Source organism: Puma concolor, chromosome B1 (assembly GCF_028749965.1).
Source record: "Puma concolor isolate L17-30 chromosome B1, mPumCon1.1.hap2, whole genome shotgun sequence".
Classification (NCBI taxonomy): domain Eukaryota; kingdom Metazoa; phylum Chordata; class Mammalia; order Carnivora; family Felidae; genus Puma; species Puma concolor.
The window spans coordinates 21,415,356-21,442,158 of record NC_141670.1 but is presented as its reverse complement, the minus strand read 5'-3'; the positions used below and the strand labels follow the sequence as shown (position 1 = coordinate 21,442,158).

General features: G+C 37.0%; 1 protein-coding gene across 2 annotated transcripts in view; it reads left to right on the top strand.

The window, feature by feature from the left end:
- Window positions 1–26,803, top strand: part of VPS37A (VPS37A subunit of ESCRT-I) — a 46,500-nt gene that overhangs the window by 2,234 nt on the left and 17,463 nt on the right. Inside the window, exons 1-4 of one of the 2 annotated variants that reach the window (XM_086703279.1) lie at window positions 2,911–2,931; window positions 18,295–18,369; window positions 20,247–20,361; window positions 20,966–21,066. In XM_086703279.1, coding sequence (XP_086559405.1) covers window positions 2,924–2,931; window positions 18,295–18,369; window positions 20,247–20,361; window positions 20,966–21,066 — 299 coding nt within the window. In that variant the 5' untranslated portion in view covers window positions 2,911–2,923. Of the gene's footprint in view, window positions 1–2,910; window positions 2,932–18,294; window positions 18,370–20,246; window positions 20,362–20,965; window positions 21,067–26,803 lie in introns of those variants that run through there. The other variant, XM_025933027.2, reaches the window with a different exon arrangement.

Genomic DNA, 26,803 nt, shown 5'->3' with positions numbered 1-26,803 from the left:
GAATAGTACAGTGCCAGAAAAAAGTGTCATCCATCTGTTCTTGTTAAATCTGCCATTTGAACTCAGGACATACATCTTAACGCTAGTTGGTGAAAATGATCTATCTATGCAGTATATGACAATATGTTGCTTCAGTAGCCAAATTCAATACTACAACTTATAAAGATTTTTGTTCAGTAAGACACTGTGATTGGTGAATCTGAAGGTGCCCTCTGCAAAAGTTGAAAGAGTATCTCAGATGATATTTTAATGAATAACACAAAAGCTTCCTAAATTACGAATATCAATATCTCGTTGCATGTGAGATTAGACCCACTTCCCTAATGTTTCGTACTCTATCCCTTCTTCAGATGTAAGGTCAGCAGCTCTTTCCTAGCAAGGAAAGTATCCAGCTTCTGCCCTCCTCAATAACCCCGTTCTTTCTTACACCTTCCAACTCTTACCTTCTTTTTTAACTCCTTACAATTAAAAAAATTCCATTTCAGGAAATAGTCTGTTCGATTCCCTTCCTTAAATGAATGTAAACTCCTTTTTTAGGTACTTTAGGAAATTTTTACCTCATCTTTCTCAGGCCTCTCCTAAAGTTTAGCTGCATTTTATGTGTATTTCCTCATGTTAATCTTACTGGTAAGTCAGGGCAAATGGGAAACTGTCATAGATGACAAACAAAAGTTTTAACCAAAGCATAATAACATATTTGTCTGGTATGAAAATAGAAACTGGAAGTTATGTAGGGTAGGCTCGAGTAATAGATTCCACCTTGTGAATAACAGTGATCACAGTATTCATTTTACCACTGACATTCCTATTTTTGTGGGCAGGAGTAGAATTAATTCTGTTGTTTCTTCTACTTCCTAAAGAAGCACACTCTGAAGGAAACTTTTGGTTTCCCACCCTAATCCACCCCCCTCTACTTATTGAAAGAACAACAGTTTTAATCTGCTTTCCCAGTCTGCAGGATCACATACTTAAGGGAGGCTGTGCTCTTTCAACTCCAGGAGGCAAATAATGATTGTTTAAGCCAATCATTTACCCTGCAAGTTATTGTGGAAGCAGGTCTCTTGACCTAATCTCGCTCCACGGGAGTTGGAGAAGTCGGCTGGGGAGCTGCTCAAAACATTTTCTGAGTAACAGAGATGTCTAAAAGGAAATTCTTCTCTTCATGGGACATCTGGAACTGCTTGGATCATGAAAGGCAGGCTAACTACTGAATGTGGTAGAGTAGAAAGATGGAATGTTCATGATAATACTGTGATGCTGAATTAACCAATTTTGGAACGTTTGATGACTCTGGACTTACTCTTCTTCAGGATTAATGACCCCTTACTGTTTAAGCCCCTTTCAACCTGGGTTTTCAGTTACAGGACTTGAAATTGAAACTATCCCAAGTGATACTCTCTAATCCCAATATTTAAAGATGCTTCAGGAGTGAAGCTGTTAATTATTTCCCTGCATTGTACTACAACCAGAACATACTGAAAACTGATGGTCTTAACAGTTAACTGTTCTAACTATCCTGGTTTCTCCTCTCTTAACAATATTTAAGTTAATTAGCTATTTTCTTTCTTTAGCTCTAAAACAATAATTTGGAAGGGTGTTGGAAATGGTAATTATGTAATTTCAAAGTTATACAAATAGTAATCTTTATTTCCTTTTAGTTAGGGATATCAGGTCTCTCAAGTAAAAGACTTTTGCATTCATTTAATAATAACATGGTAATTCTGGTGCTATTTTTATTTTATATTAAATAAGAAAATCTAATTGGGAGTTATTATGTTTGTCAGGATTGCTTTTTTTCTTTTTCCCTATATTATGATGAATAGTCTTAAAGAAAGAGGCTCTGAACCAGCAGTTAGGAGTCACTGATAGATCATTAACAGCATTGCAACACTGGATGCTCGTGTAACCTTAATAGGCCTTAGGGACCCCTGAAGTAAGAGGATTAACTGCCTGATCTCTTACTGCCCTGCCCAGCTGTGAAAGTCTGTGTTGGTTCCTCAGGTTCCTGGATATGAGCACTGTCTTAGAGATAAAAGACAAAATGAATTTGAGCAACATAAATGGAAGTACGCAAAAATCATTGACATTGGAAAAAGCAGCCTGACTTAGGTGAATGAAAGCTTTGTCATCAAACTGACCTGGATTCCAGTTTGGCTCTAACACACAATGGCAATGTGACCTTTTGGCCAGTTACTCAACTTCTCTGAGCCTCCAGTTCCCATCTGTAAAATCAGGAATTGTGATTCCTGCCATGAATGAAAGAGTGTTAATATTTCAGTGTTTTATATGAACATTTATTAGAGTACCTGGTACAATGTGAGCATATGGCGAATTACATTCCTGCTTTCTACCGCATAGAATCAGTATGCATGGAACCTTTGCTTCTTAGCCTGTATGCGTCTTGCCAGCTTATTGTTTGTGAATCCTTCACAAGTCCACCTATAACTCATTTGCCTCTGTCAGGAATACTTCTGACTTGCCATTCAGTAAGCAAGTCCGTTTTGGATAGTTTCCTCGCAAATGAAATGTACCTGTTTTGAAGGATTTTAGATAGATCACATGTAAGGAAACTAGTAGGTACTCTGTAAATGACAATGATTTTATTTTTGTTTCTTAAAAATAATGGTGCCAATCTACATAGTCTTTGTAAATTATTTTGAAATTTTCTTTGGCTGCCAATCCCTGGATACCATTATTCTGATTGCCCAAACCTTTAGCCTTATAACTTCCTTGGAGAGTCTCCTACTGTATAGTTTTCTACCCTATAACTGTTAAGTTTAACCCCTTGCTCACAGTTTATAAGACTTTCTCCTCTAACCTCATAGGTTTCTGAGTAAACCTAAATTCCATAATTTTTTTCTATAGATTTAAGTGTTGGCTCAGAAGGACTCCTACATGAACTTGGTAACACAACAAATCTATAATGAAAGGGTATGTGTATGTGTTTTTAATCTGTTTCAATATTACATATTTTTTAAAATATGGGTCCATTGCTGGCATGTATAATTTGAGATATTTTTATTCAAATACCCAAATTTTCAACTTTCAAAAAAAAAAATAAGACTGTATTTATACAGCACTTTTAGACTCACGACAAAATTGAGTAGCAGATTTAGAGATTTGCTATATAGCCCCTTCCCCCTCCAACTTTTCTTTTAAAATAAAGAGATCTGGAAGATCTGACAATAGTTCTTCCATATAGCAACATTTGCTTTGACCTGGGGAGTAGGTGCCTCCTTCCCTGGGCTTTCCTGTCTCCATTTCCCAGGTTACAGTTACTCCCTATTGTACTACAAGCGATGGTGCTTTATCTTTTATAAGTACTTGAGATTAAAACTTCTTATGGAAGAAAACCACCTTAATAACTTGTTACAATAAAAAATCCTACAAGAATTTGCTATGCCTTAGCCTATGGAAGCTGCAGAGGTCTATAAAATGTGAACTCTGTGACTCCATAAAGAAACATTGAGCACTTACAATGAACTTTAAAGTTATGTATGGCAAATAGTCCCATAATTAAATGAATCTTAATTTGGTATATTATCTGACATAGTCCATTTATAACCAGTGATTAAAAATTACAGTTGCAGAGTATATGACATAATGCATCATAATACTATTTAAGAAAATTTTTCCTAAGTGGATCGTAACAGCTCAAGTACTACCTCTAGTTAATTTTCCCCTTAGTAGCATCATTCCATACCTATTTTAAAAAATTAAGCATACAGTTTTTTCCCTATTGCTAGTTAAATCCAGCCACATCCACTCTTCCCTTTCTCCCCCTGAACTCCTTCCAAGCTGTCTACTGTCTGCTCCCTAAGTCAAAAACCTGGTTATCCATCACTCAGTCCATTCCTACTATGCTGGGTTCTAACTATTTTTCTGATTTCAGTTTTAATTATTTTCTTCTACATGGCCACAAGAATAACCTTTCTAAAATTCAAATTTGACCATATATTCCTTTCAGTAGTTTCCTGACTCTTGCCCAGAAAAGCCCAACCTCCTTAGCTTAATGCCTAGTTTTCACAGAAGATGGTGATGTGACTGATGGAAAGTGTCAACAGACTGTTAAAAAACAAAATTCAACTGAGTTAAATTTGAAGATCTATTTGGCTTTATTTAATTCATGAATTGGGTACTATCCTATCTAGCAAGTAAGTAGAGGGGAGCCCCAAGGAGTTGTACAAAATGGAAGGTTTTTATACGAAGGAGAGTGGGGCAAGTAAGTTAGCAAAAGGAAAGGACTGTTTCAGGTAAGGTCACCTTCCCTTAGGTGGAAGGGCAAGGAGTTTTATTAGGTCGATTACTTTAACAATCATTCCCTTTTTGATCAAATTCTCAGCTTAACCAGGAGTTGTGGTCAAAATTTAAGACATTAGTGCCTCTCTCAGCTGTGGCTCTGAAGTTCAAGAAGTTTTTGTTGTTCCTTCTTGTGACATCCACAGGTCTTGGCTTTTTTGCTTAACACCTTGATACTGTAACCTGAAACTGAACTCACCTCTTGGGTGTAGTCAAAAGATAGAACCACCTGAAAGAGGGGAAAAGGAAGAATTTTACTTGCAACAAATAAGGAAAACACTGGAGATATTTCCCAAAGCAGTGTCTGTCTGAACAACAAAATTAAGAAAAGTTTTAAGCTAAGGGTGCATGTGTATTGGTGGAGGAGCCTATCGAAGGAGAGTTCAGTACAGAATTGGCAAAAGTCACCCTAAGTTGACAGAGGCCAAGTTGATTGAAGTTACAAGGACCAGCAAGGGTCAGCATCATTAATTCTCTGGCTCCAAGTTAGTCTGCTGTCCCAGTGCTCAACGTGGAGGTAAAACACTGCAAAAAAGGGGCACCTGGGTGGCTCAGTCAGTTAAGCGGTCAACTCTTGATTGCGGATCAGGTAATGATCTTACAGTTCATGAGATCAAGCCCCAAAGAGCCTACTTGGGATTCTCTCTTTCTCTCTCTCCCTCCCCTTGTCCCCCCCACTCTCTCTCTCTCTCTCTCTCTCTCTCTCTAAGTAAATAAATAAGCTTTAAATCCTGCAAAAAAACAAAAACAAAACAAAAAACGAAGAAGACTCAAGAAAGAATGTGCCTTCAGTCAACTTTTTTTTGTTTGTGAGGTTGTGAGGTTGTCTGGGAGGTTGATTTATTGTCTCTGATCTGGTTAAGCTATTTCCTTGCCTGGTAGAGAATGTTGCATGTTGCATTCGCTTTTCTTTCCTTAAAGTCCTTAACTACTGAGGTTTTTTGCATTCCTTTGCAATCCAAGTGCCTTCTAGGAAGTTCTGCAAGAAGTGCTCCTTGGGCAAGTAGACCTAGTTGATGGTGTACAGGTCACGAAAAGAGGTGGGGGCCTAAAATAACTTTTCTTTTGTCTCCAAAGCTATGTCTCATCTTTGTTTTTCCAGGGATTCCTAACTATTTGCCTAGAGTATTAACAGGCCACAGGGTCTTTCTCTTCACTTCTCCAAGGTTCCAGTCTCAAGGAGATCATCTACTTGGTACTTAGCAACCGCAAACATGCATTTAAAGCTTTTGAGAGGATACAGTTCACCAGAGAGATTTTTATAATAACTGTAAACAGGATAATTCCCAGTGTTTGGATTACACTTTGAAGCCATGTTCCCCAAAACCCAAACCAATCAAAGAAAGACCATGTTGGGGGCACCTAGGTGGCTCAGTAGGTTAAGCTTCTGATTTCGGCTCAGGTTGTGACCTCACGATTCATGGGTTTGAGCCCCACATTGGGCTTTGTGCTGACAGCTCAGAGCCTGGAGCCTGTTAAGGATTCTGTGTCTCCCTCTCTCTCTGCCCCTCCCCAGCTTGCTCACGAGCATGCTTTTACTCTTTCTCTCTCTCTCTCTCAAAAAATAAGTAAACAAAACAAAAACAAATAATAATAAAGAAAGAAAGACCCTGTTGAAGGAATCTCCCTTTTTAGGACAAGTGGTTTGCTCAGTGATTTTATATAATTTTCAACTTTCCCAGAAGTACTAATCCACATACAGCAGGTGAAGTTGGCCACAGCAGATAACCTCCATACTCAGCTGAAAGATAATCATGGGATATCCTACTGTCAAGAACTTTGGGGGTGGGGGGGGAAGAAATTTGGCTGGAGAATGCAAGGATTTTTACTGGACAGCTATTGCTTTAGCAGTGGATTCTGCAATTTCAGGAATTAGGAAGCTCCTGATCATAATCTCATTTATATTTATCCCTAGCCAGGGTGGTAGGGACCTGCCAAAAGGAGTGAACGTTGAATCATGAAAGCCTCCTGGTAGGTCCTTTCTAACTCAACAGTGTAAATTCAGGGGAGTCAACCAATGAAATGTATTATTTTGATTGTGAAAAGTTAGGGGCACAGTTACATTTTCTCCTAGCCTGAAATAAAAGTTTGCTATAAATTTCAGAGGTTTACCCCCATTAGTAGTGACCAGGCAGATACAGATGAGGGTGTTATCTTTGCAGGCAAATGCCAGAATAAAGGAAATGAAAAGGAGAAAGGGTTTCATGGTTTCATGTTTAAAGTATGTAAGTTTTGATATGTTGCCTTGGGCAGAAGCAGTCTCCCTCAGTGTCAGCTACTTTCTTGTTAATTTGATTCTGAGGTCTCCAGCATCTTTTAGTTTTGGAGCATTGGTCAGGAGCATTTAGTAAGGATCCTTCCAACAAGGCTTAAGTGCTACCTTCCTCTGATGTTGTTTTCGGAATACTCAGTCACCATGCTTTTAGGATAGGATCCATTGAATTGGGATCTGGAAAAGATTTTTTAACGTGTTAATGATAGGTTGAGCATAAGACATTAGAGGTTTACAGTAGTCGGTCATACTAACATGAGACAAGGGATCAACAGAATGTTGTATACCATTAGGCATTGGTCTACCAGTGACTATCTCATGTGGAGTGAGTTTGTTTTCCAGATGGGGTACTGTGAATAGCCCACAGGATCAAAGGCAGTACCTTAGGGAAGTCCAGTAGTTTCAAGTTTGGAAATTTTAAATTTAAGCATCTCATTAGTTCTTTTGACCTTGCCTTATTGAAGGTGATAGAGATAGTGAAAATTCCAAGAAGTTTGCAGACTTTTCATGAAGGCTTGTATAATTTGTCGAGTGAAATGGGTGCCTTGATCATTGACTGGATATTGTGGAAGGTATAGCCTATCTGGGAAATATATTCTTTTTTTCCTTGCCGCTGTGGGGGCATTAGCCTTGCAACAGAGAAAGGCTTCAAACCATCCAGAAAACATGTGCAATAACAAGAACATATTGATAACCCACACTAAGAGGCAGTTGAATGACATCAATTTGCAGGTATTCAAAGGGTCCGGAGAGAGGAGGTCTGAGGCCTTTTGGGACAAAAATTGTTTTTCCAGGATTATGGACCTGACAAGCAGAAGTCTCCCTACCAGTGTTGATTCATAATTGCAGTCACCTTAAATGTACTTTAGTGTGTAAAGGAATGTAAAAACCAAAAAATGGGATTTGCCTGAGAGCTGGGAATTACCAAGCAGCCAACTTTGGTTTCCCATAGCCCCATCTATTGACTTATCTTACAGCCATTGTTGACCCATCTTAATTTCTCTGATTCAGGAGCAGACTTTTGCCATGTTACAAGGTCATTAGGATGGCAAAAATCTGACCATGTGGGGGCCAGTTTTTATAGAAGCAAAATGAACTTCATGCACACATGCCACAATCCTACAAATACAATATAAAGAAGACATAGTATTCTTACTTGATAATGCTTCCCACGTAACTTAATATATCAAAGAAATCTAATTAGTTTAATCATTTTTTTGGAGTGTTCGAAGAACACTTCTGGAAGAACTCCAAAATTTCTTACATGTCAAAAAAGCCTTCATTTAGAATTTGGTTTTGGGAACTTTGTCAAAATATCAAAAAAGGGTTTTAAAGTTTGCCTAAATAGGATCGCAGATCATTATGAGACTTAATACTCAGAAGGTAAAGAAATGTTCACAATCTGTTATCAAAAGCAGACTGGAAGTCCAAAAAAAAACAAAACAAAACAAAACAAAACCTTTGTTCTTTTAACAGAGAAAATCAAATTCTAATTTTGTATCAGCCTACTATTGCTATCAAAACTTAACTCATTTTAATCTTAGGCCTGACCACTCATAAAGTTCCTTTCCAAAAATTCCTTTTTCACAAGCTTTATAAGTTTTCTGTTTTTCACATTCCGATTTTGTCCTGTTCTTTCTCTTTAAATAACCAACTCTTGGGGCCCCTGGGTGGCTCAGTCGGTTGGGGGTTCAACTTCAGCTCAGGTCATGGTCTCACGGTTCGTGGGTTTGAGCCCCGCATCAGGCTCTTTGCTGACAGCTTGGAGCCTGGAACCTGCTTCAGATTCTGTGTCTCCCTCTCTCTGTTCCTCCCCTACTCACACTCTGTCTCTCTCTCTCCCAAAAATAAATAAAGATTAAAAAAAAAAAATTAAAGAACCAACTCTTTAGGACAAAATTACTTTCTTTTCCCTCAACAAAAAAATGCATCTCCTTTTCTTACACGTTCTCTTAACCATTTTATTTTGTTTACATACAAAGATGTTTCCCTTATTTCTAGTAGCTTTATTAAAGCTACAGTAAATAGCTATTTCTACAGTAAATAGAATTCTTAACCCTTAGACTAAAATCTTAATTTCTAGTCAAAACTAAGAAGGAATTTTGAACTATCATACCAGCATTTTTTAGATGAACAAATTATGAATACATTTCATAATTTCTGGAAGCATGTGCTTTTTTCAGTTTTCCAATGAAGAATTAACAAAACTAAATATCTTTTAGTTTTTCTGTAATAAACCAAAAGTAGGTAAGCCTATGTTCAATAATAGTATTTTATCTTACTGGGAAATAATGTAAATATTCAGTACATTCCATCATTTAATTTAATTTAGCAAGACTCCTAAAATATCCAGCTAGAGAGATTTGGAAAATTTTTTTAAGCACATTACCATAAAATATAATTATTTTATATGTAAGCTCTTATGCCACTTACATCTAAATCATTTGCTCCAGCAATCAAGTTTAGATTACCCACAAAACTTTGAGACGTTAGACACAATGAGCCGTCATTCTAAGTTATTTTTGCTGACAAATTACAACAGCTGTAATAAACTAGTAATTCAGGTAGAATAAAATGTTTATCTTCATTGTATTCAATGTTGATAACTCTAAAGATATGCCTGTTTTAATTAAACTGATGAATTTAAACTAGCTTTAATTTAGTAGAAGATTATCCTAGAACTTCAAAAACATTTGGGTGTTTCTCTCATATTTCTGAGAATTTAATTAGATAAGCACTTAATTTTCCCTAAACCAATTAAGTAGATCTTTAAGCCAACTAAATTTACAAATTAATTTTAAGAACACCAACTGGAGATAGAAAATACCACACATTTACTACAAGTTCTCTCTATAGAAAGAGACACATAAACACAGACGCAGACCTCATAGCTTATAGCTTTAAATTGTTGCCATGAATATAAGTGCAGAAACAAAATTCACTACGTATAAAAAAAAAAAGCCGCAGCTCAGTCTTTCTTTATTATCTTTTAATTTTAGGGCTGAATTTTAATATAGTATGAAAGTTTGAATTCTTACACTTGAAAGAAGTTTTTTTGAGTATAGTCGACACACAATGTTACATTAATTTCAGGTCTACAGCATGACGATTTGGCTTCTCTATACCTTATGCTGTGCTCCCCACAAGTGTAGCTACCATCTGTCACCATAAAACACTATTATAATATCATTGACAATATTCCCTGTGCTGTGCCTTTTATTCTCACGACTTAGTCATTCCAAAACTGGAAGCCCTCCACTCCTCTTCATGCATATTCCCCATTCTCCCAGCCTCCCTCCATCTGGCAACCATCATTTCTGAGTATTTAAAGGTTTGATTCTGCTTTTTTTTTTAATCATTTGTTTTTTAGATTCCACATATGAATGAAATCATACGATACTTAACTTTCTCAACCTGACTTACTTCATTTACCATAATAACCTCTTGATTCATCCATGTTGTCTCAGATGGCAAGGTCTCGTTTTTTTTTTTTTTTTTTTTTATGGCTGACTGATAGTCCCTTGTATACACATACCATAACTTCCTTATCCATTCTTCTGTCAGTGGACACTAAGATTGCTTCCATATTTTGGCTACTATAAATAATGCTTCAGTAAACAGGGGTGCATGTCTTTTCAAATTAGTGTTTGTTTTCTTTGGATGAGTACCCAGTAGTGGAGTTATTGGATCAAATGGTATTCCTGTTTTTACTTTTTGGGGGGAACCTCCATACCCACCGTGGCTGTACCAGTTTACGTTCCCATCAACAGCGCATGAAGGTTCCTTTTTCACCACATCCTTACCAGTACTTGTTATTTCTTGTCTTTGATTTTAGCTGTTCCAACAGGTATAAAGTGATAACATATATTTAAAACAAGTGTAGCTGTTTTTAATTCCTCAAAGAGTTAAGTTGCCACCGAAATGATATCAAAGGATACTCATACTCATCCCCTTATGTTTGAGTGTTTTTTCCTGCTCTGGGTGCATTTAGCTTAGAGAAGTCCTAAAAAAAAAAAAAAAAATTCTTCTCAGGTTCTGAATACCAGCTTCTAATTTGGACAGATTTCTGATCATAGAGTTAGGACATCCTTTCAAGTATCTTGTCAAGTCTCAGCCAAGACATACAGTTAACATTTGTGGCAGTTTTAAACAACCTCATTGATCCTAGCCGCATCCTCAAACAGGGCACAAAAGATACTGTCTTTATAAGATCTAGAACCTGCATGTCCCAGACAGGCTGAAAGCCAAGCCAAATTCTTAGGATGTAAAACGAGACCATCAAGAAGGCAGTAGCTATCCCTGGGAGAACAAGGATCAATAACCAATTGTTCTGGATTTGGAAAGGAAAGGGATTTTTTTTTTTTTTTCCCTCTCTACTGGGTTCAGGACATAATTTATTTACAAAACTTTTTGAGAATCCTCTATGGGTTTAAGAAATTATTTAACTATGACCCTTAGTTAACTGTAGGGGTTGCCTGCATCCTGGGATGGTCTTTATCTTAAAAAGTAACTAATAGTCTCTTCAGAATGGAAAGGGAATTCAGATAGAGGATTCCTAGAAAGAGTACTCAAGTAAAGGAGAGAGGAGGGCCATAGGAAGTAATGTCAGTCTTATATGTTAGTCTTTTGTTTTAGGTGCCTTTCTTTTTCATTGTCCTTTTACAGTGAATCAATGAAACTTTTGGAATTTTGAAACCTTTTGAAGGCTTCTGCCTACCAATTAAAATAGGTATCCCATTCTATTTGAGAATACTTTCAAGTGTTCTTCAAGAACACTTTTTTAAAAATTTTTTTTAAGTTTATTTATTTATTTATTTATTTATTTATTTGAGAAGAGAGAGACAGAGCATGAACGGGGGAGGGGAGAGAAAGAGGGAGACACAAAATCTGAAACAGGCTCCAGGCTCTGAGCTGTCAGCACAGAGCCCAACGGGGGGCTCGAACTCACGGACCGCAAAATTATGACCTGAGCTGAAGTCAGACGCTTAACTGACTGAGCCACCCAGGCGCCCCAAGAACACTTCTTAAATTATTTCTCTAATTGGAGTATTTACCTTAATGGCCATTGTAATTCTAGGTTGGTTTTAGTAAGATCTTGCTATTTGACTAAATATTTGCAACTTCTGGGACTACAGATTTTAGACCTACAGTAAGCAGGTGTATGCCAGAATGTGGCCTGGTCAACTCTACATATAAAAGATCCCACTTTTTAGCTAAGCCTCTGGATTTCTCGAAGTCAAACTAATACCTAAGAGAGACATGACATGGAGTTGGGAATTGTGCGGTGTTTTACCTCATTGCATAGAAATTGCCTTCAGGTTGGTGGGTGACCTAGTGTCAGTTCTAACCCATTAATGTGACCAACTTATTCTATCACAGAAGTCTTCTTGAGGTAGTGAGTGCTCTAATAGCCTTTGAATTTAAATGCTTGACCCATGGCCACCAATGTTTGCAGCCTTATCTCTGGCTTCTGAGACTTTCTTATCAGCCATTATTTAAAACAACACCAGAGGCCTCACACTGGACCTAGTCCAGCTCACATCAGGCCCAGACTGGCTCTTAAGTCAGATCCAGCCAGTGGTCACCAACCCCAGCCAGTGGCCACCACCAGTTGCCACCGTAGGCTAACCAGCAGACGCTAGTAAATGGAGACTGTGGGTTAGAATTGGGGAAAGTACCAAACCCAGCAAACGCCAGTCAGTGGGGACTGTAGACTGGAACTGGGAAAGGGATTTCAATATGAAATTGTAGACTGAACCAAGCAAAGGATTGCAGTTCTGTTAGAGCCTCTTGTCTGTGCAGACTGACTCATTAACTCTATACTGGAAACCAATTAGATCCAAGTTCAAATGCAAAGAAGGTGGAGCTCAAAGAGGAGCTCACCAAAGGTCCTTGAAGTGCCACGCCTGTGTTTCTTTTTATTTCCAATTGTCCTTGGAAATTCCCTTCTTCGGATCCTGTTGCTGCCACCCAATCTGTTAAAAGACAAAACCAAGTAAATTTTGAAGATGCAGTTGGCTTCGTTAGATGATACATGAATTGGGCAGTATCCCATCCAGCAAATAAGGGGAGCTCCCAGTAGTTGTACAAGATGGAAAGTTTTTATAGGAATGGTGGTGGAGCAAAGAAGTTATTAGCAAAATAAAAGAAAAGGATTGTACCAGGTAAGGTCACCTTTCTTTGGGGTTAAGAGTAGGGGGTCTAATTAGGTGGATTACCTCATCTTGGAAGTGATAGAGGGGGCCTATGTGACAGATAATCTCATTTAGTGCTGTTCAGAAAATTCCTGACTGGTTAAGACAAATTTCTGAGGAGGTTGAGGCTACAGTCAGGTTAGGTATTAAGACCTAGTGTAGTGACTTAGCCTAAGTGTCTGTATTTTGGGCCTCTCTTTTTCTTTTTAATGAGACCGCAGGGGTGTGAGATTTTCAATGGCAAAGGATGTGAATACTTAGAGCCCCCGTGTTGTTTCACACCTGAAGTTTTTCCCCGTGGTGTTTCTTCTGTGTAGAGTGTCCACTTTGTTTCTCTGGTTCTCTTTCCTAGGTGTTAACTCTTACTTGACTTTTAATTGTAGTTCGGATATTATTTCCCTGAAGACCCTACCACCCCTACCCTTGTTTAGGTTAGGTGCTTTCTTCTGTGTTCCTCTAGCTCTTTGCACCTCTGTTTCATTATCCTGTGTTCCACAGAACACTGTTCAAAGAGTACTGTGAAATACATGCTCCATGTCAAACAGACTGAGAAAACAAAATCGAGTGCTTTAGAATTTCCCAAAGCCTTTAAAATGTAAAAACGTGTCAGTATTCTCCGAGAAGGTAGTATGAAACATTTTCCAAACAGAGCGCTGAACCATTTATTTGAGCTATTTATTTTAAATTTTCAGTTTCTTAATTTTTCATTTTCATGTCAACTGTGTCGTGTGTATGTGAATGCAAGTGTTGTTTTCTTTTGTTACTTTAAGAATATTAATTACAGAAATTTAGAGTCTTCTGTTTGCTCAATTAACTCTGTTTCCTTAAGTTTTTGTATTTGGGGCTTGTTGAGTTTGGTGCCTGCCTTGCATGGTTTTGTTTTGTTCAGACCTCTTTTGAAGTGTTCATTTCTGTATTGGAGATTTCTTGTTGACTTGTTGGTAGATATTGAACTCTGTTTATGATAGCCTGCCTCTGATGATGAATAAAAAAAGAATGATTTGCTCCAAGATGGGACAAGCTGATATTTGTCTTTGGGCGTTGGAGGCTACCTGGAAGTCAGCACCTTCCTAAGGCACTGCTGCCTCACCGTGTTGTTCTAGATACAGAGATGACTGACTGTTGGTTGGAACAAGCAGGGAAAAGAGAGTGATCTGTCCTACCTTCTGTTCCACACATCTTCCCATTCATTACCCTGGGAAATGTTTCTGCCCTGCCCTCCACACTCTGGGTTTGCATTGACTTTCTTCAAGGGTTTGCAGGACCTTCAGACTACTCCTGCTTTGCATTGGTCTTATTTTGGGGGTTTGTCATTAGTTCCTGTATATACTAACTTTTTCTTGCCTTTTTCCTTATTATCACCCTTTTCCTTAAATCTAATCCCATCTTTTTATCTTTTAGGGATTCCTCAGAATTTCTTCTCTGCTTACTCTTTGCAAAGCACTGTTACAGCTTTGGGTTTTTTTTTAAGTCTTTTGTGATATTTTCTAGAAATTTAGGTGGGAAAGGGAAGTTGTCTAATCTCTACCATCTTTTAAGCATCTGCATCCTTTATTTGCAAGGTTCACTTGTAAACATTTCTTGATTTACTCAACACTGGGACATGCATGCTTGAACTGGTCTTTTTTAGTCCCTTGATTTTTTCTTCAGCTGTGCGCCCCTTCAAAGACCACACATATTTCTGTGTTTGTTTCTTTGCAAGATGGTGGCTATATGGTAGCTGTTCGATTGAACCAAGTCTTACGAAGTCCAACTGTACACAAAATATAAAGTCCAAAATATAGTCAGAGATAAATGATTGTTTTGTAAAGGAATCTTTTTACCATAACTGGTGCCTATATTGCATTTCAAGGTCTATTTGTTTATAGTTTTACAGACTATCAAAGAAATGAGGATGCCACTTGATCATACATTCTAGCAGAGTTCTTTGTTGTTTCAGTTTGAAAACCATAGTAATTCACTTGTCTGAGAGAACCTAGAACATAAAAATATTAATGGAAGATAATTCAAATTTGCCCTTGTAGTGTGATTACAGTATTACTTTAAAATATGTGTGTGTGGGGCGCCTGGGTGGCGCAGTCGGTTAAGCGTCCGACTTCAGCCAGGTCACGATCTCGCGGTCCGTGAGTTCGAGCCCCGCGTCGGGCTCTGGGCTGATGGCTCAGAGCCTGGAGCCTGTTTCCGATTCTGTGTCTCCCTCTCTCTCTGCCCCTCCCCCGTTCATGCTCTGTCTCTCTCTGTCCCAAAAATAAATAAACGTTGAAAAAAAAAAAATTAAAAAAAAAAAAAAATAAAATATGTGTGTGTGTTTATATCCAGAATGCTATTACCTGTTAGCTGAAAGATAAGGCTGCAAAGAATGTTTATCAAAGTGTGATTTATAATAGTAAAACCTAGAAACAATCTCAATAATAAAAAGTAGATTAAACATGATAGTAAAACATTATACAGCCATTAAAAAAAAGACAGTGTAAAATAGCATTTACTGATTCAAGAAGAGCAAGTTACAAATTGTGTAGACAGTACAGTTGCATTTTACGTAAGGCTCTGAATATATAAAGGTTATATACCAGTGTGTTAGTGGATTGATTTTTATGTTCTCCTTGCTTGTTCTTTTTGTTTTTTCCCAATGAAAATGAATCATTTTTAAAATAAGTTTTTTAAAAGTTATTTAAAATAGCAAAAACTTCAAAAATCACATTTGTGAATATTCAGGGAATGATTCTTCTTTTACTTAAGTAAGCAGATATTTGCCATATTGTCTAATGTAGCTAGTGCAGGGGAGGAAAATGGTGTCCTCAACTCTCTCAGGATATCTGGCTGGGTCTGAAAATTAAACTGACAGATTAACAGGAGAAAAGTATATAAGCTTATTTAATAGAAGTTTTACATGAGATGGAAAACTTAAAAAGGAAGTGAAGACCCAAAGAAATAGTTAGACCTGAGTATTTTATGCTAGGTTGGATTAAGAGTGCACAGCAATGGAGGAATATGATGGGTTAAAGAATATGAGGTAATTGTAGTAAACAAGGTGGGGGCCAGCTTCGCAAGGCTTCTTTGTTACTATTCTTCTTGGTGTCCCTTTGTCTTTGGAGGTAAGGATGTTCCTTTCCTCTTGATATAAGAAGGGCATATGTCATATGAGGGTTTTATGATGGGGCAGGGAGGAGGTTAGAGTAACATTCCTGCTTCTCATATTTTCTCAAACTCCTTTGGCTGAAAATAATCAAGATGCTGAAGTAGTATGTCCTGAACTCCAACAATTACCATGACTAACTTGTGTTGGAATTTGTTTACTCATAGTTCAGCTTTCACTAATATTACGAGTATTGCTTTCAGTTATCTATTATACCTCATTTGTGTAGGAAATTTGCCAAAACTTAATAATAATGTCAACACTTTAATCATCAGGACAATGAATTGAACACTTCTAAGCCAATGAATTAAGTGAAAATTATTTTAATCAAATTAATTTACTTTCTATAAAAATACACTGAAAAACTGACTTAAAACTTCAGTACTATAAATGTAGACAGGCTGCAACTGTGATGCATGTTCAAAACGCATAGTTAATGATAGTTAACATGTATTGAACAATTACGGTATTTTGTGGAGGGCTTTACGTGTATTCTCTCGTTTAATCTAACAAATGTTTTCGGTAGATAGGTACTTTAAACATCCCTGTTTTCCATTTGAGAGATAAGTAGTTTGCATATAGTCACACAAGTAAATGGTTTAGAGGGAGAATTTGAACCCAGGAAACCTCACTTTGGAGGTAATGCTTTTAACCATGAAGATGCTCTACTTAGCTTAAAACTGATGGATGCTTTTGTGACCAGCATTCCCTTGAAGCAGTTACACCTTCGGGTCTTAATATACAGGAATAGAAAACTGAAGCCATTTAATTGATTATACGGTGTTCCTACAACTGAGGAGGTTGTCAGTATCCTAGTGTCCAAACGTGAACCCCAAAGAAAAACCTGTCTAACACTGTTTAAGTCCTAATACTGAATATGTTTTTGAGTCTCTTCTCAGCTGTTTCTTCTTCTCAATTCTAACCCCATTCCATAGGATGTCAGAGTACAGAGCTTTAGTTGAAGCAATCAAAAGAACAAAAAATAAATTATTACGTAAATGCTAGACCTTTTAGCAGCATTAATGTGTGGAAAAGTTTCATGCCTTTTTGAATATTAAGATTCTTCCTAACTTTAACTCATTAGTACTACTTAACATTTTTCCCTTTGGAAATACTATGAATGTTCGTTAGGACTTGAAGTGAGCTTCCAAAAGATTTGGTTGCTAGATTGTAGTTGTAATAATGTGTCCCTACAATTAATAATAAATTAATTCTAAGTATAGAGCATTAAAGTGTAAGGAAATTATATTAGTTGGCAGTTCTATTCAGCTGCTACCAGCAGAAACTCCCAAAATACTGACTTCCACAAGATAAAACTTTTTCCTCTCACAAAAAAGAAATTCAGTTGACAATACCGTAGTCATTAAAGACTCAAGCTACTTCCTTCTTTCTGCTCAGCTCTCCCTAGTGTCTGACTTCCATTCTCACGGTCACTCATGGTCCAATATGGCTGTTGGAAGTGCAGCTATCAGGTCCAGGCAGGAGGGGCAAATAGACTCTTACTCATTTTTTTTGTCCCCTCTTTTAGATGCTTTCCTAGTAGTTTGACCCTGCGACCTCCCTCTATCTATCTTGGAGGTTAAGTCTGTACCAACAACTAGCTGCCAAAAAAGGCTAGAATGTTGCTACTCAAAATAAAATTAGACTTCTCTTATTTAGGAAGAACGGGAGGAAAATGGCCAGCAGTCTGTCATAAGACTGTAGGAGACATCTTATCTAGACTTAAGTTTAAGATATTAAGACCCAGACTTCCCTAGCTGTCTATATAGCTGAATAGTGGCAGAGTTACGATCAGAACCCAGATGTCTTGTTGACCTCTGTTAACCAGAGGATAACAGTTGCTTCTAGTAATGATGAATTAGATAAAATTATAGTAAATCGGTCTGTATTAATAGGAGTTTTTCTTTGCTATTTTACCTCAACATCTATCTGCACTGTATCCACACACACTTGGATATCTCAGAATATTTTGCCTGCTTATTTGATAAATCTTTCTATGATAATTGTTCCCTTAAGATGCGAGTTATTGGGGCGCCTGGGTGGCTCAGTCGGTTGAGCGTCCGACTTCGGCTCAGGTCATGATCTCGCGGTCCGTGAGTTCAGGCCCCGTGTCAGGCTCTGTGCTGACTGCTCAGAGCCTGGAGCCTGTTTTGGATTCTGTGTCTCCCTCTCTCTGACCCTCCCCTGTTCATGCTCTGTCTCTCTCTGTCTCAAAAATAAATAAACATTTAAAAAAAAATTGAAAAAAAAAAAAGGTGTGAGTTATATTGGCTGTCTAGATTCTGTGATTAAAATTAATAGTTTTAGTAGGCTCTAAAAACATATAAAATTCTTTTTAACATTAATGGTTTTGTAACTTCAGGTAAACTTTTTTCTCAAATTTTCTCTTACAGTATAGCTGAAATACAGAAAGATGTGGAATACAGGTTGCCATTCACCGTAAACAACCTGACAATTAACATTAATATGTGAGTAGAATTGTCTCCTATATTTTTATGTAATAGTGTGTTTAAAAGTCTTTTCATTATTTTGTTTCTTAGTTATTAGACGTAAATTGCTTAAAGTAAACTTGCTTAAACCTTTCCCTTTCTAGTAACTGTAACTTCTAAAAAAGTTAATGCAATTTCGTGAAACAAAAAATTTTTTAAGACATCATTATAATGATATTGCTGTAAGAAAAAACTATACAAGAAGAAAGAAATGCAATAAAAAGATGTAATGATCTTTAGTACTATAATTGTTTTTATTGATTTGCACTAAAGTTTTAGCTGGAGGTAGGCTGAAAGAAAGAATGATAAGGACAATCAAAGGGATTGTGTATCGGAAACCATTAGAGATCTATTCAGCTTTATATCAAAAACAAGTTAAAATAGTCTAGTTTTCAGCAACAGATACACTACATCAGCCAGAAAGTTCAAGGCTCAATTTGATCTGCTGATTAAAGAAAAAAAAATCAAGTTAAAAATTTTCTTCGTGAGAGAAAAGATTGGACAGGATGATTGCTGAATTCCCCATTTAACCATAACTGCAGTTATTAGTCTTCAGCATGAAAGTATTAAGTTACTACTTTCTCAGATTGCAGTAGGGGGCTGGGTGCTGGAGCAGGTGTTTGTGGGTAAGAAGCACTTAACTGGAAGACAGGAAGCATGGCTTATTCATCTTCATATTCTCACCGTCTAGCACAATGCCAGCACAGAAAAGGCCTTGTTAAATCCTAGTTGAATAAGTGAATGAAAGTGTGAACGTATAACAGTCCCAAGCATGATGCTGGGTTATCTTGATGTAGAGGAGCTTTTTGAATCCTCACAACAGTCCTGCAAATTGGGCAAATTACAGACACATAGGTAGTGAACAGCATAGTCAGGATTACAAACCCAGATTGGTTGTGCTTCAAAGACCATTCATTGCCTTTTTTACCAAACTACTTTAACATCTTTATATAAATGAGGTAGTTTTGTCCCCCATATGCTTAAGTAGGAAAAGCCAAAAAGGACCCAGTTTTCTTTTTGACAGTGCTATAAAATAAATAGTTATCTGAGCCAGCAGGCGAACAGAGAGACCGTTTAAAGGGACATATTCTTCTTTGAGAGGTTTGGAAATCAGTATCCATATCCAGTAAAATCCCATTTTTTAAGACTTCGATCTCTGATTTTAAATTTGTGGTAGTTCAGGAAGGTTGAGATTTTCACCTTTTTTTTTTTTTTTTTGTATTGAGACTTTACTGTTCTTTACTTGAAACCATGTGATTGACCTCAGACTTGGGAGAGATGTGTTAATGGGGACAATTAGAAGAGAGCTTTATAGAACCAAGGCATGAAGACAGCTACAGTGTTTTAATTGTAGTACTTTGGCTTTTATCTATTCACTCTTTAAAAATTCAGTAGATGGTGAAATAATTCTTGGCAGTATTTCAAAAGTAGGAAAACCACGAGGAAATTATATGGACAGAAACTGTGGTCCAGCTGATAGCCAGACTGGGTTACTGTGGTTCACCTTGTACAAATAACCTGATCTGACTTTTATCTGAGATTTTACGTAGCTTGGTTTATTGTGTTTGAAAGCAATTAATTGACTTGGTGTAAAGAATATTCTATAACTCAGAGTATCCATATTCCACATTAAGAAGGTTTTACTATATTGAATTACTTTATGATATTGTTGCCAAAGTAGATCCTTTTGTATATTTTCAATCAACAACCATAAGAGAGCACTTACTACTGTGAATAATTAATTCAAATTAAAGTATGAAAATTTAATTTGCTTTTAACTTAAGTTTGTTTTAGCATTAATGACTATATAACATAACCCTTGTCTTTTTGTTTTTCATCTGTTCTACATTGAACAGATTGCTCCCTCCACAGTTTCCTCAGGAAAAACCAGTGATCAGTGTTTATCCACCAATACGACATCACTTAATGGATAAACAAGGAGTCTATGTTACCTCTCCATTAGTAAACAACGTATGTATATAGTATAATTTATTTCAGAGTAGTATAACAGGTGTATTACTTTTCTGCTGTATATTCAGAAATCTAAAATGCATTTAAAATCTCATTTGGAATCAGTACAATTCCGAGAAAAAAAAAGTCACTATATCTAATAGATAATATTGATTTGAAAGTTATTTGTTTTTCTGTGATGAGGACCTGTTGATCTTAGAACTTTGGTTCATAGTAGATCTTCCATAGTTGTCAGGAGGGGATAAAATTCAAATATGCCTCCAAGTTCTTAGGATACATAAATAATTGATTAATGTGAGGAACTGTAACTTATATGTACTCTCAGTATTTATCATTGAACCTTAAAATTATTTTAAAAAGTGTGGAAATATTTTAGCTCCATTATTGGTTAAATAGATTTTTAACCTGATTTATGGTATCGAGTGTATAGGAAAATATTAAAAGTTGTAGATTGCTCATATGGTCATTTGACACAATATCCTTTGTTTTTCATTTACTTCCTGACTTGCAGAAGGGGATTTAAGATTAAGTTTTAGGATGACATTATCCTAATAAGACTTATTCTGAAAGTGATTTTAATCTTCCTGTATACTGTTACTTTCAGTTTACAATGCATTCAGATCTTGGAAAAATTATTCAGAGTCTATTGGATGAGTTTTGGAAGAATCCTCCAGTTTTAGCTCCTTCTTCAACAGCATTTTCATAGTAAGTATATTTGTAACGAAAAACCTATATGTATATATTTATTTTTACTTATTTTTATCAAAGTGCACATAATACAGTTTAAAATTTCAAATGATGTTAAAAGGCAGTTCTCTTTTTTTCCACATTCCCACCTTCAGACAGACAAATTTATACTTTTCAGAGGCAGCTGCGTTTTCTTCTTTTAGCTGCTTCTCCAATATTTACCTTCGTCTTTCTGAATAATGTAAATATAATATAAACATACATCTCTTAATTCTCTCATTTTAGGTGTATCAGCCTTCTGTTATGATTGATGAGACTTTATCTTTCACAAACGTTCCTTTCCTTCCAGCCTCTCAGTGATTGAGGTCATGATTTTTACTTAAATTTCATGTTTGATATTTTCATTAATTTGATTCTGGAAATATTCCCTGTTGCTAAGTCATGTACTTGGTCATGATTATATTTCTTTTATGATACAACTTTTTGCTTTTTTTTTGGAGATGATAATTCTGTGTTTCCATTGGTTATTTTATCTTTTTAATTTTCCACATCTTTCAGCAGCTTTGAAAAATACCTTTCAAATCGTTTTTACACATCATCAAACCTTGACAACATGTATTTTCCTTGTGAATCTGCAGTTTGATTAGAGACTACTAGAGACAGCTCATCTTTGTTTCATCTTTTGCATTAACTGTTGTGGTTGCAAATCCAGGGATTGAAATACTCTGAAGGCTCACTTAATTTTCACATCTGGCAGTTAAAGTCAGTCACAAAGTCCCATCCAGGTTCAAAGGGGTGGGGACTAGACTCCCATCTCTTGATAGAGTGGCAAAGGTCAAGAAATCTATCTGTAGATGTTTTGAAAATACAAAATGCCACAGTTATTCTGGCAACAAGAATTTACTTCTCTCCTATATGCAAAAATGTATGCAGTCCCTTACAACCAGTGGGACATAAAGCCTGGTATTGTAAAAATCTGTGCTCTGTTCTGGGAGAACCCAGAGGTCCTTAGGAAGCTGAGTTCCGGCCTTTAAAGAGGCAGCACTCCAAACATCCTGAACAGAAACAGCACAGATTCAGCAATTTGAAAAATGCCTGGGGCACACAGAAGGTAGAGTGATTTACTCATCACAGAGTTTGTCCAGAGAAACCGGGATCTCGGGACCCCCCACCCCCGCCCCACTTAGGAAAAAAGGAGCTAGCACATGTCTTTTCTCTGCCCGTCCCCTCAGCTTAAACACAGCTGTGGGAACCAGTGTGGCACCAACACTTGCTATGTAACTTCCTTATGCCAGGGCCTGCCGCCCCATGCTTCATTGGATGTGCCCTCACCAGTCACACTTGCTTCAGTCCCCAGCACTGTGAGGTCCCTCCCCCAGAAGACCTGCACAGCCCTTGCCAGCACCCCAATACACAAAAGCCTAAGGCATTTGCTGCAAAAGCCTAAAGCAAAACATGTTAAAAGTGCCTGCCCTGCCCAAGCACTCTATGCAGGTCCACTTAGGCCATCTCAGTCCCCACAGCAGAGGCTCCAGGTCTTATTTAGCAGGCAGACCAGTGCACTTCACTCCCCTGGGACCAAACACTACCCACAGCAGACCAAGAAAGCCACTGCAGAAAACCAGACTGAAGGGAAAAGTGGCAGGAACACAACAGGGCACACACAACACACAGAGGCACAGCCCCCCCACCCCACCCCCCCCGCCCGAGTGCTGGGTCCTGAGGAACAGGAGGCACTGCACTGCAAGACACTGCAGGATCTCGTGGATGTAGCTGGCCTTCCTAGCACATGGAGAGTTAGACAAAATGAGGAGACAGAGAAATATGTCCCAAATGAAAGAACAAGACCAGACCACAGCAGGAAACCTAAGTAAAACGGATATGAGTACTAGGCATGTTAGAGAATTTGAAGTATTGATCGTGAAGATACTTGCTGGCCTTGAGAAGAGTGGAGGACATCAGACCCTTAACAAAGAGATAAAAAAGAACCACTGAGAGATGAACACAATAAGTGCAATTAAAAATGGACTTGTTGGAATATATAACGTGATAGATGAAGCAGAAGAACAAATTAATGATCTGGATGAGAGAGTAATGGAAAGTAACCAAGCTGAACAAATGAAAGAAAAAAAATTGATGCAAATTGGGACAACTCTTAGGGAACTCAATGACTGTCAAGTATAAGAATATTCACGTTGTAGAGATTCCAGAAGAAGAAGGGGGTGGGGGAGACAAAATTTATTTGAAGAAATAATAGCTTGAAAACTTCCCTAATCTGCAGAAGGAAACAGACTTCCAGACCCAGGAAGCATAGAGATCCCCTCTAAAAATCAACTCAAGGAGATCCATACCAAGACATAGTATTAAAATGGCAGAAAGTAGTGAGAAAGAGATAATAATGTTAAAAGCAGCAAAAGAAAAGAAGATAGTTGCATACTAGGGGAAACCCATAAGGGTATCTGGATTTTTCAGCAGAAACCTTGTAGGCCAGAGGGAGCGGCATGATATATTCAAAGTGCTGAAAGGGAAAAATCTGCAGCCATGAATACTTTATCCAGCAAGTCTATCATTCAGTATAGTAGGAGAAATAGTTTCTCAAACAAACAAGAACGAAAGGAATTCATGACTATTCAACCAGCCCTACAAAAAATATTAAAAGGAACCCTCTGAGTAGAAAAGAAAGACCACAAATACGAAAAATAAGTATATTTGTAAAAATCAGTCAAGGGATCACAAAAGGATGTAAAATATGATACCATATACCTAAAACATGTGGGGGAGAGGAGTAAGTGGGTTCAAACGTCAGCAACCATCAACTTAATATAGACTCCTATATCCAGAAGATGTCCTTTAAACCTGTGCTTTGTATAACCACAAATTAAGAACCAGTAATAGATGGGGTGCCTGGATGGCTCAGTCTGTTAAGCTTCCAACTGTTGATTTTGGCTCAGGTCATGATCTGTTGATAGGTGGGATTGAGCCTTGTATTGGGCCTCAAGCTGACAGCATGGAGCATGCTTGGGATTCTCTCTCTCTCTATCCCTCAACCCTATCTCAAAATAAATAAACATTAAAAAGAAAGTAATGAGCAAAGAATAAGGAGAAAGGAATCCATGCATATCACACACACACAAAAAAACCCCAGCAAACCAGGAAACAGCAAGACAAGAAAGGATCAGCGAAAAACTATAGACACTACTACAAAACAAGTAACAAAATAGCAATAAATACATATACAATTGACACTTACTTTGAATGTAAATGGACTAACTACCCCAAGAAACATAGGGTGACAGAATGGATAAAAACACAAGACTCATGTATCTGCTGCCTCTAAGAGTCTCATTTCAGCCCTAAAGACACCAACAGGGCGTCTCAGTGGCTCAGTCGGTTAAGCGTCCAACCTCAGCTCAGGTCATGATCTCACAGTCCGTGAGTTCGAGCCCCACACTGGGCTCTGTGCTGACAGCTCAGAGCCTGGAGCCTGCTTTGGATTCTGTGTCTCCCTCTCTCTGACCCTCCCCCATTCATACTCTGTCTCTCTCTGTCTCAAAAATAAATAAACATGAAAAAAAATAATTTAAAGATACCAACAGATTGAAAGTGAGGGGTTGGAGAAACATTTATCTTGCAAATGGAGGTCAAAAGAAAGCTGGAGTAGCAATACTTATATTGGACAAAATAGACATTAAAACAAAGACTGTAACAAGAGATAAAGAAGGTCCTATATCATAATAAAGGGGACTTCCCAACAAGAGGATATAACAGTTATAAATGTTTATGGACCCAACATGGAAGCACCCAAATCATAACAGTTAACAACAAACAAAAAGGAACTAAATGATACTAGTACAGTAATAGTGGGGGACTTAACACCCCACTAAAATCAATGGACATATCATCCATAGAAAATCAAAGAAACTGTGGCTTTGAATGACACACTATGCCAGATGAGTTTAACAGATAGATACATTCCATCCTAAAGCAGGAAAATACATATTATTTTCAAGTGCACATGAAACATTCTCTAGACTAGAACACATATTAGACCACAAAACAAGTCTCAACAAATTTGAAAAGATTGAACTGATAACATGCCTCTTTTCAGACCACAATGCTGTGAAACTAGAAGTCAACCACAAAAAAAAGGTCTGGAAAAAGTACAAATACATGGAGGTTAAATAACATGCTACTAAACAATGAATGGGTCAAATAAGAAATCAAAGAAGAAATTAAAAATTACATAGAAACAAATGAAAATGAAAACATAATGATCCAAAGTCTTTGGGATGCAGCAAAAGTGGTTCTAAGAGCGAAGATTATAACAGTACAGATTGCCACAAGAAGGAAGAAAAATCTCAACTTAACATATTTAATGAAGCTAAAAAAAAAAAAAAAATGAATGAAGTAAACCCAAAACCAGAAGAAAGAAGTAAATAATAAAGATTAGCACAGAAGTGAATAATACAGAAACTAAAACAAAAAAACAGTAAAAAAGATCAATGAAACCAGGACCAAGAGCTGGGTCTTTGGAAAAAATCAATAAAATTGATAAACCTCTAGCCAGACTCATCCAAAAAAAGAGAAAGGACCCAAATAAACAAAATAACAAATGAGTGAAATACAAACAATTGTAAGAGAATATTATGAAAAATTATTTGCCAACAAATTGGGACAACCTAGAAGAAATGAATGAATTCCTAGAAACACATAACCTACAAAAACTGAAACAGGAAGAAACAGACAATTTGAACAGATGAATTACTAGCAAGGAAATTGAATCAGTAATCAAAAAACTCAACAAACAAAAATCTAGGACCAGTTGACCTCACAGGCAAATTCTACAAAACATTTAAAGAAGAGTTAATACATATTCTTCTCAAACTATTCCACAAAATACATGAGGAAGGAAAGCTTCCAAATTTATTCTCTGAGGCCAGCATTTGGCTGATCAGAAAACCAGAAAAAAGACACCACAAAAAAGTGAACTAACCTCTGAAGAACATAGATGCAAAAATCCTTAATAAAATACTACTAGCTAACCAAATCCAGCAATACATTAAAAAATCATTCACCATGATCAAGTGGCATTATTCCTGGGATGCAAGGGTGGTTCAATATTTAAAACTCCACCAATATGGTACATCATATCACTGAGAGGAAGGATAAAAAATGATATCATTTCAGTAGATGTAGAAAAATAATTTGACAAAGCACAGCATCCATACATGATAAAAAAATTCTAAACAAAGTAGATTTAGAGAGAACATACCACGAAATATAAAGGCCATATATGAAAAGCCCACAACTAATAGCATACTCGGTAGTGAAAAACTGAGAGCTTTTCCCTTAAAATGAGGAACAAAACAAGGATGTCCTGTCACTAGTTTTATTTAATAAACATAGTATTGGAAACGCTAGCCACAGCAATCAGACAAGAAAAATAAATGCATTTAAATTGGTAAGTATTTTGTAAATGTCACTACAATATGCCTTGCTGATGGTTAATTCTTGTTGAACCTAATGGGAGTTCTCTGTTCTTCTTGGAATTTGAGGTCTGTGCCCTTTATTAGATTAGGAAAGTTTTCCACTCTAATTTGCTCACATATATCTTCTGCCCCTTTTTCTCTCTCTTCATCTTCTGGGACTCCTATGATATAAACGTTATTCCTTTTTAATAAGTCGTCGAGTTCTCTAAGTTTTATGTTACGATATTTTGCCCATTTTTCCTCTTTTTTGCCTCATTGTTTTCTGT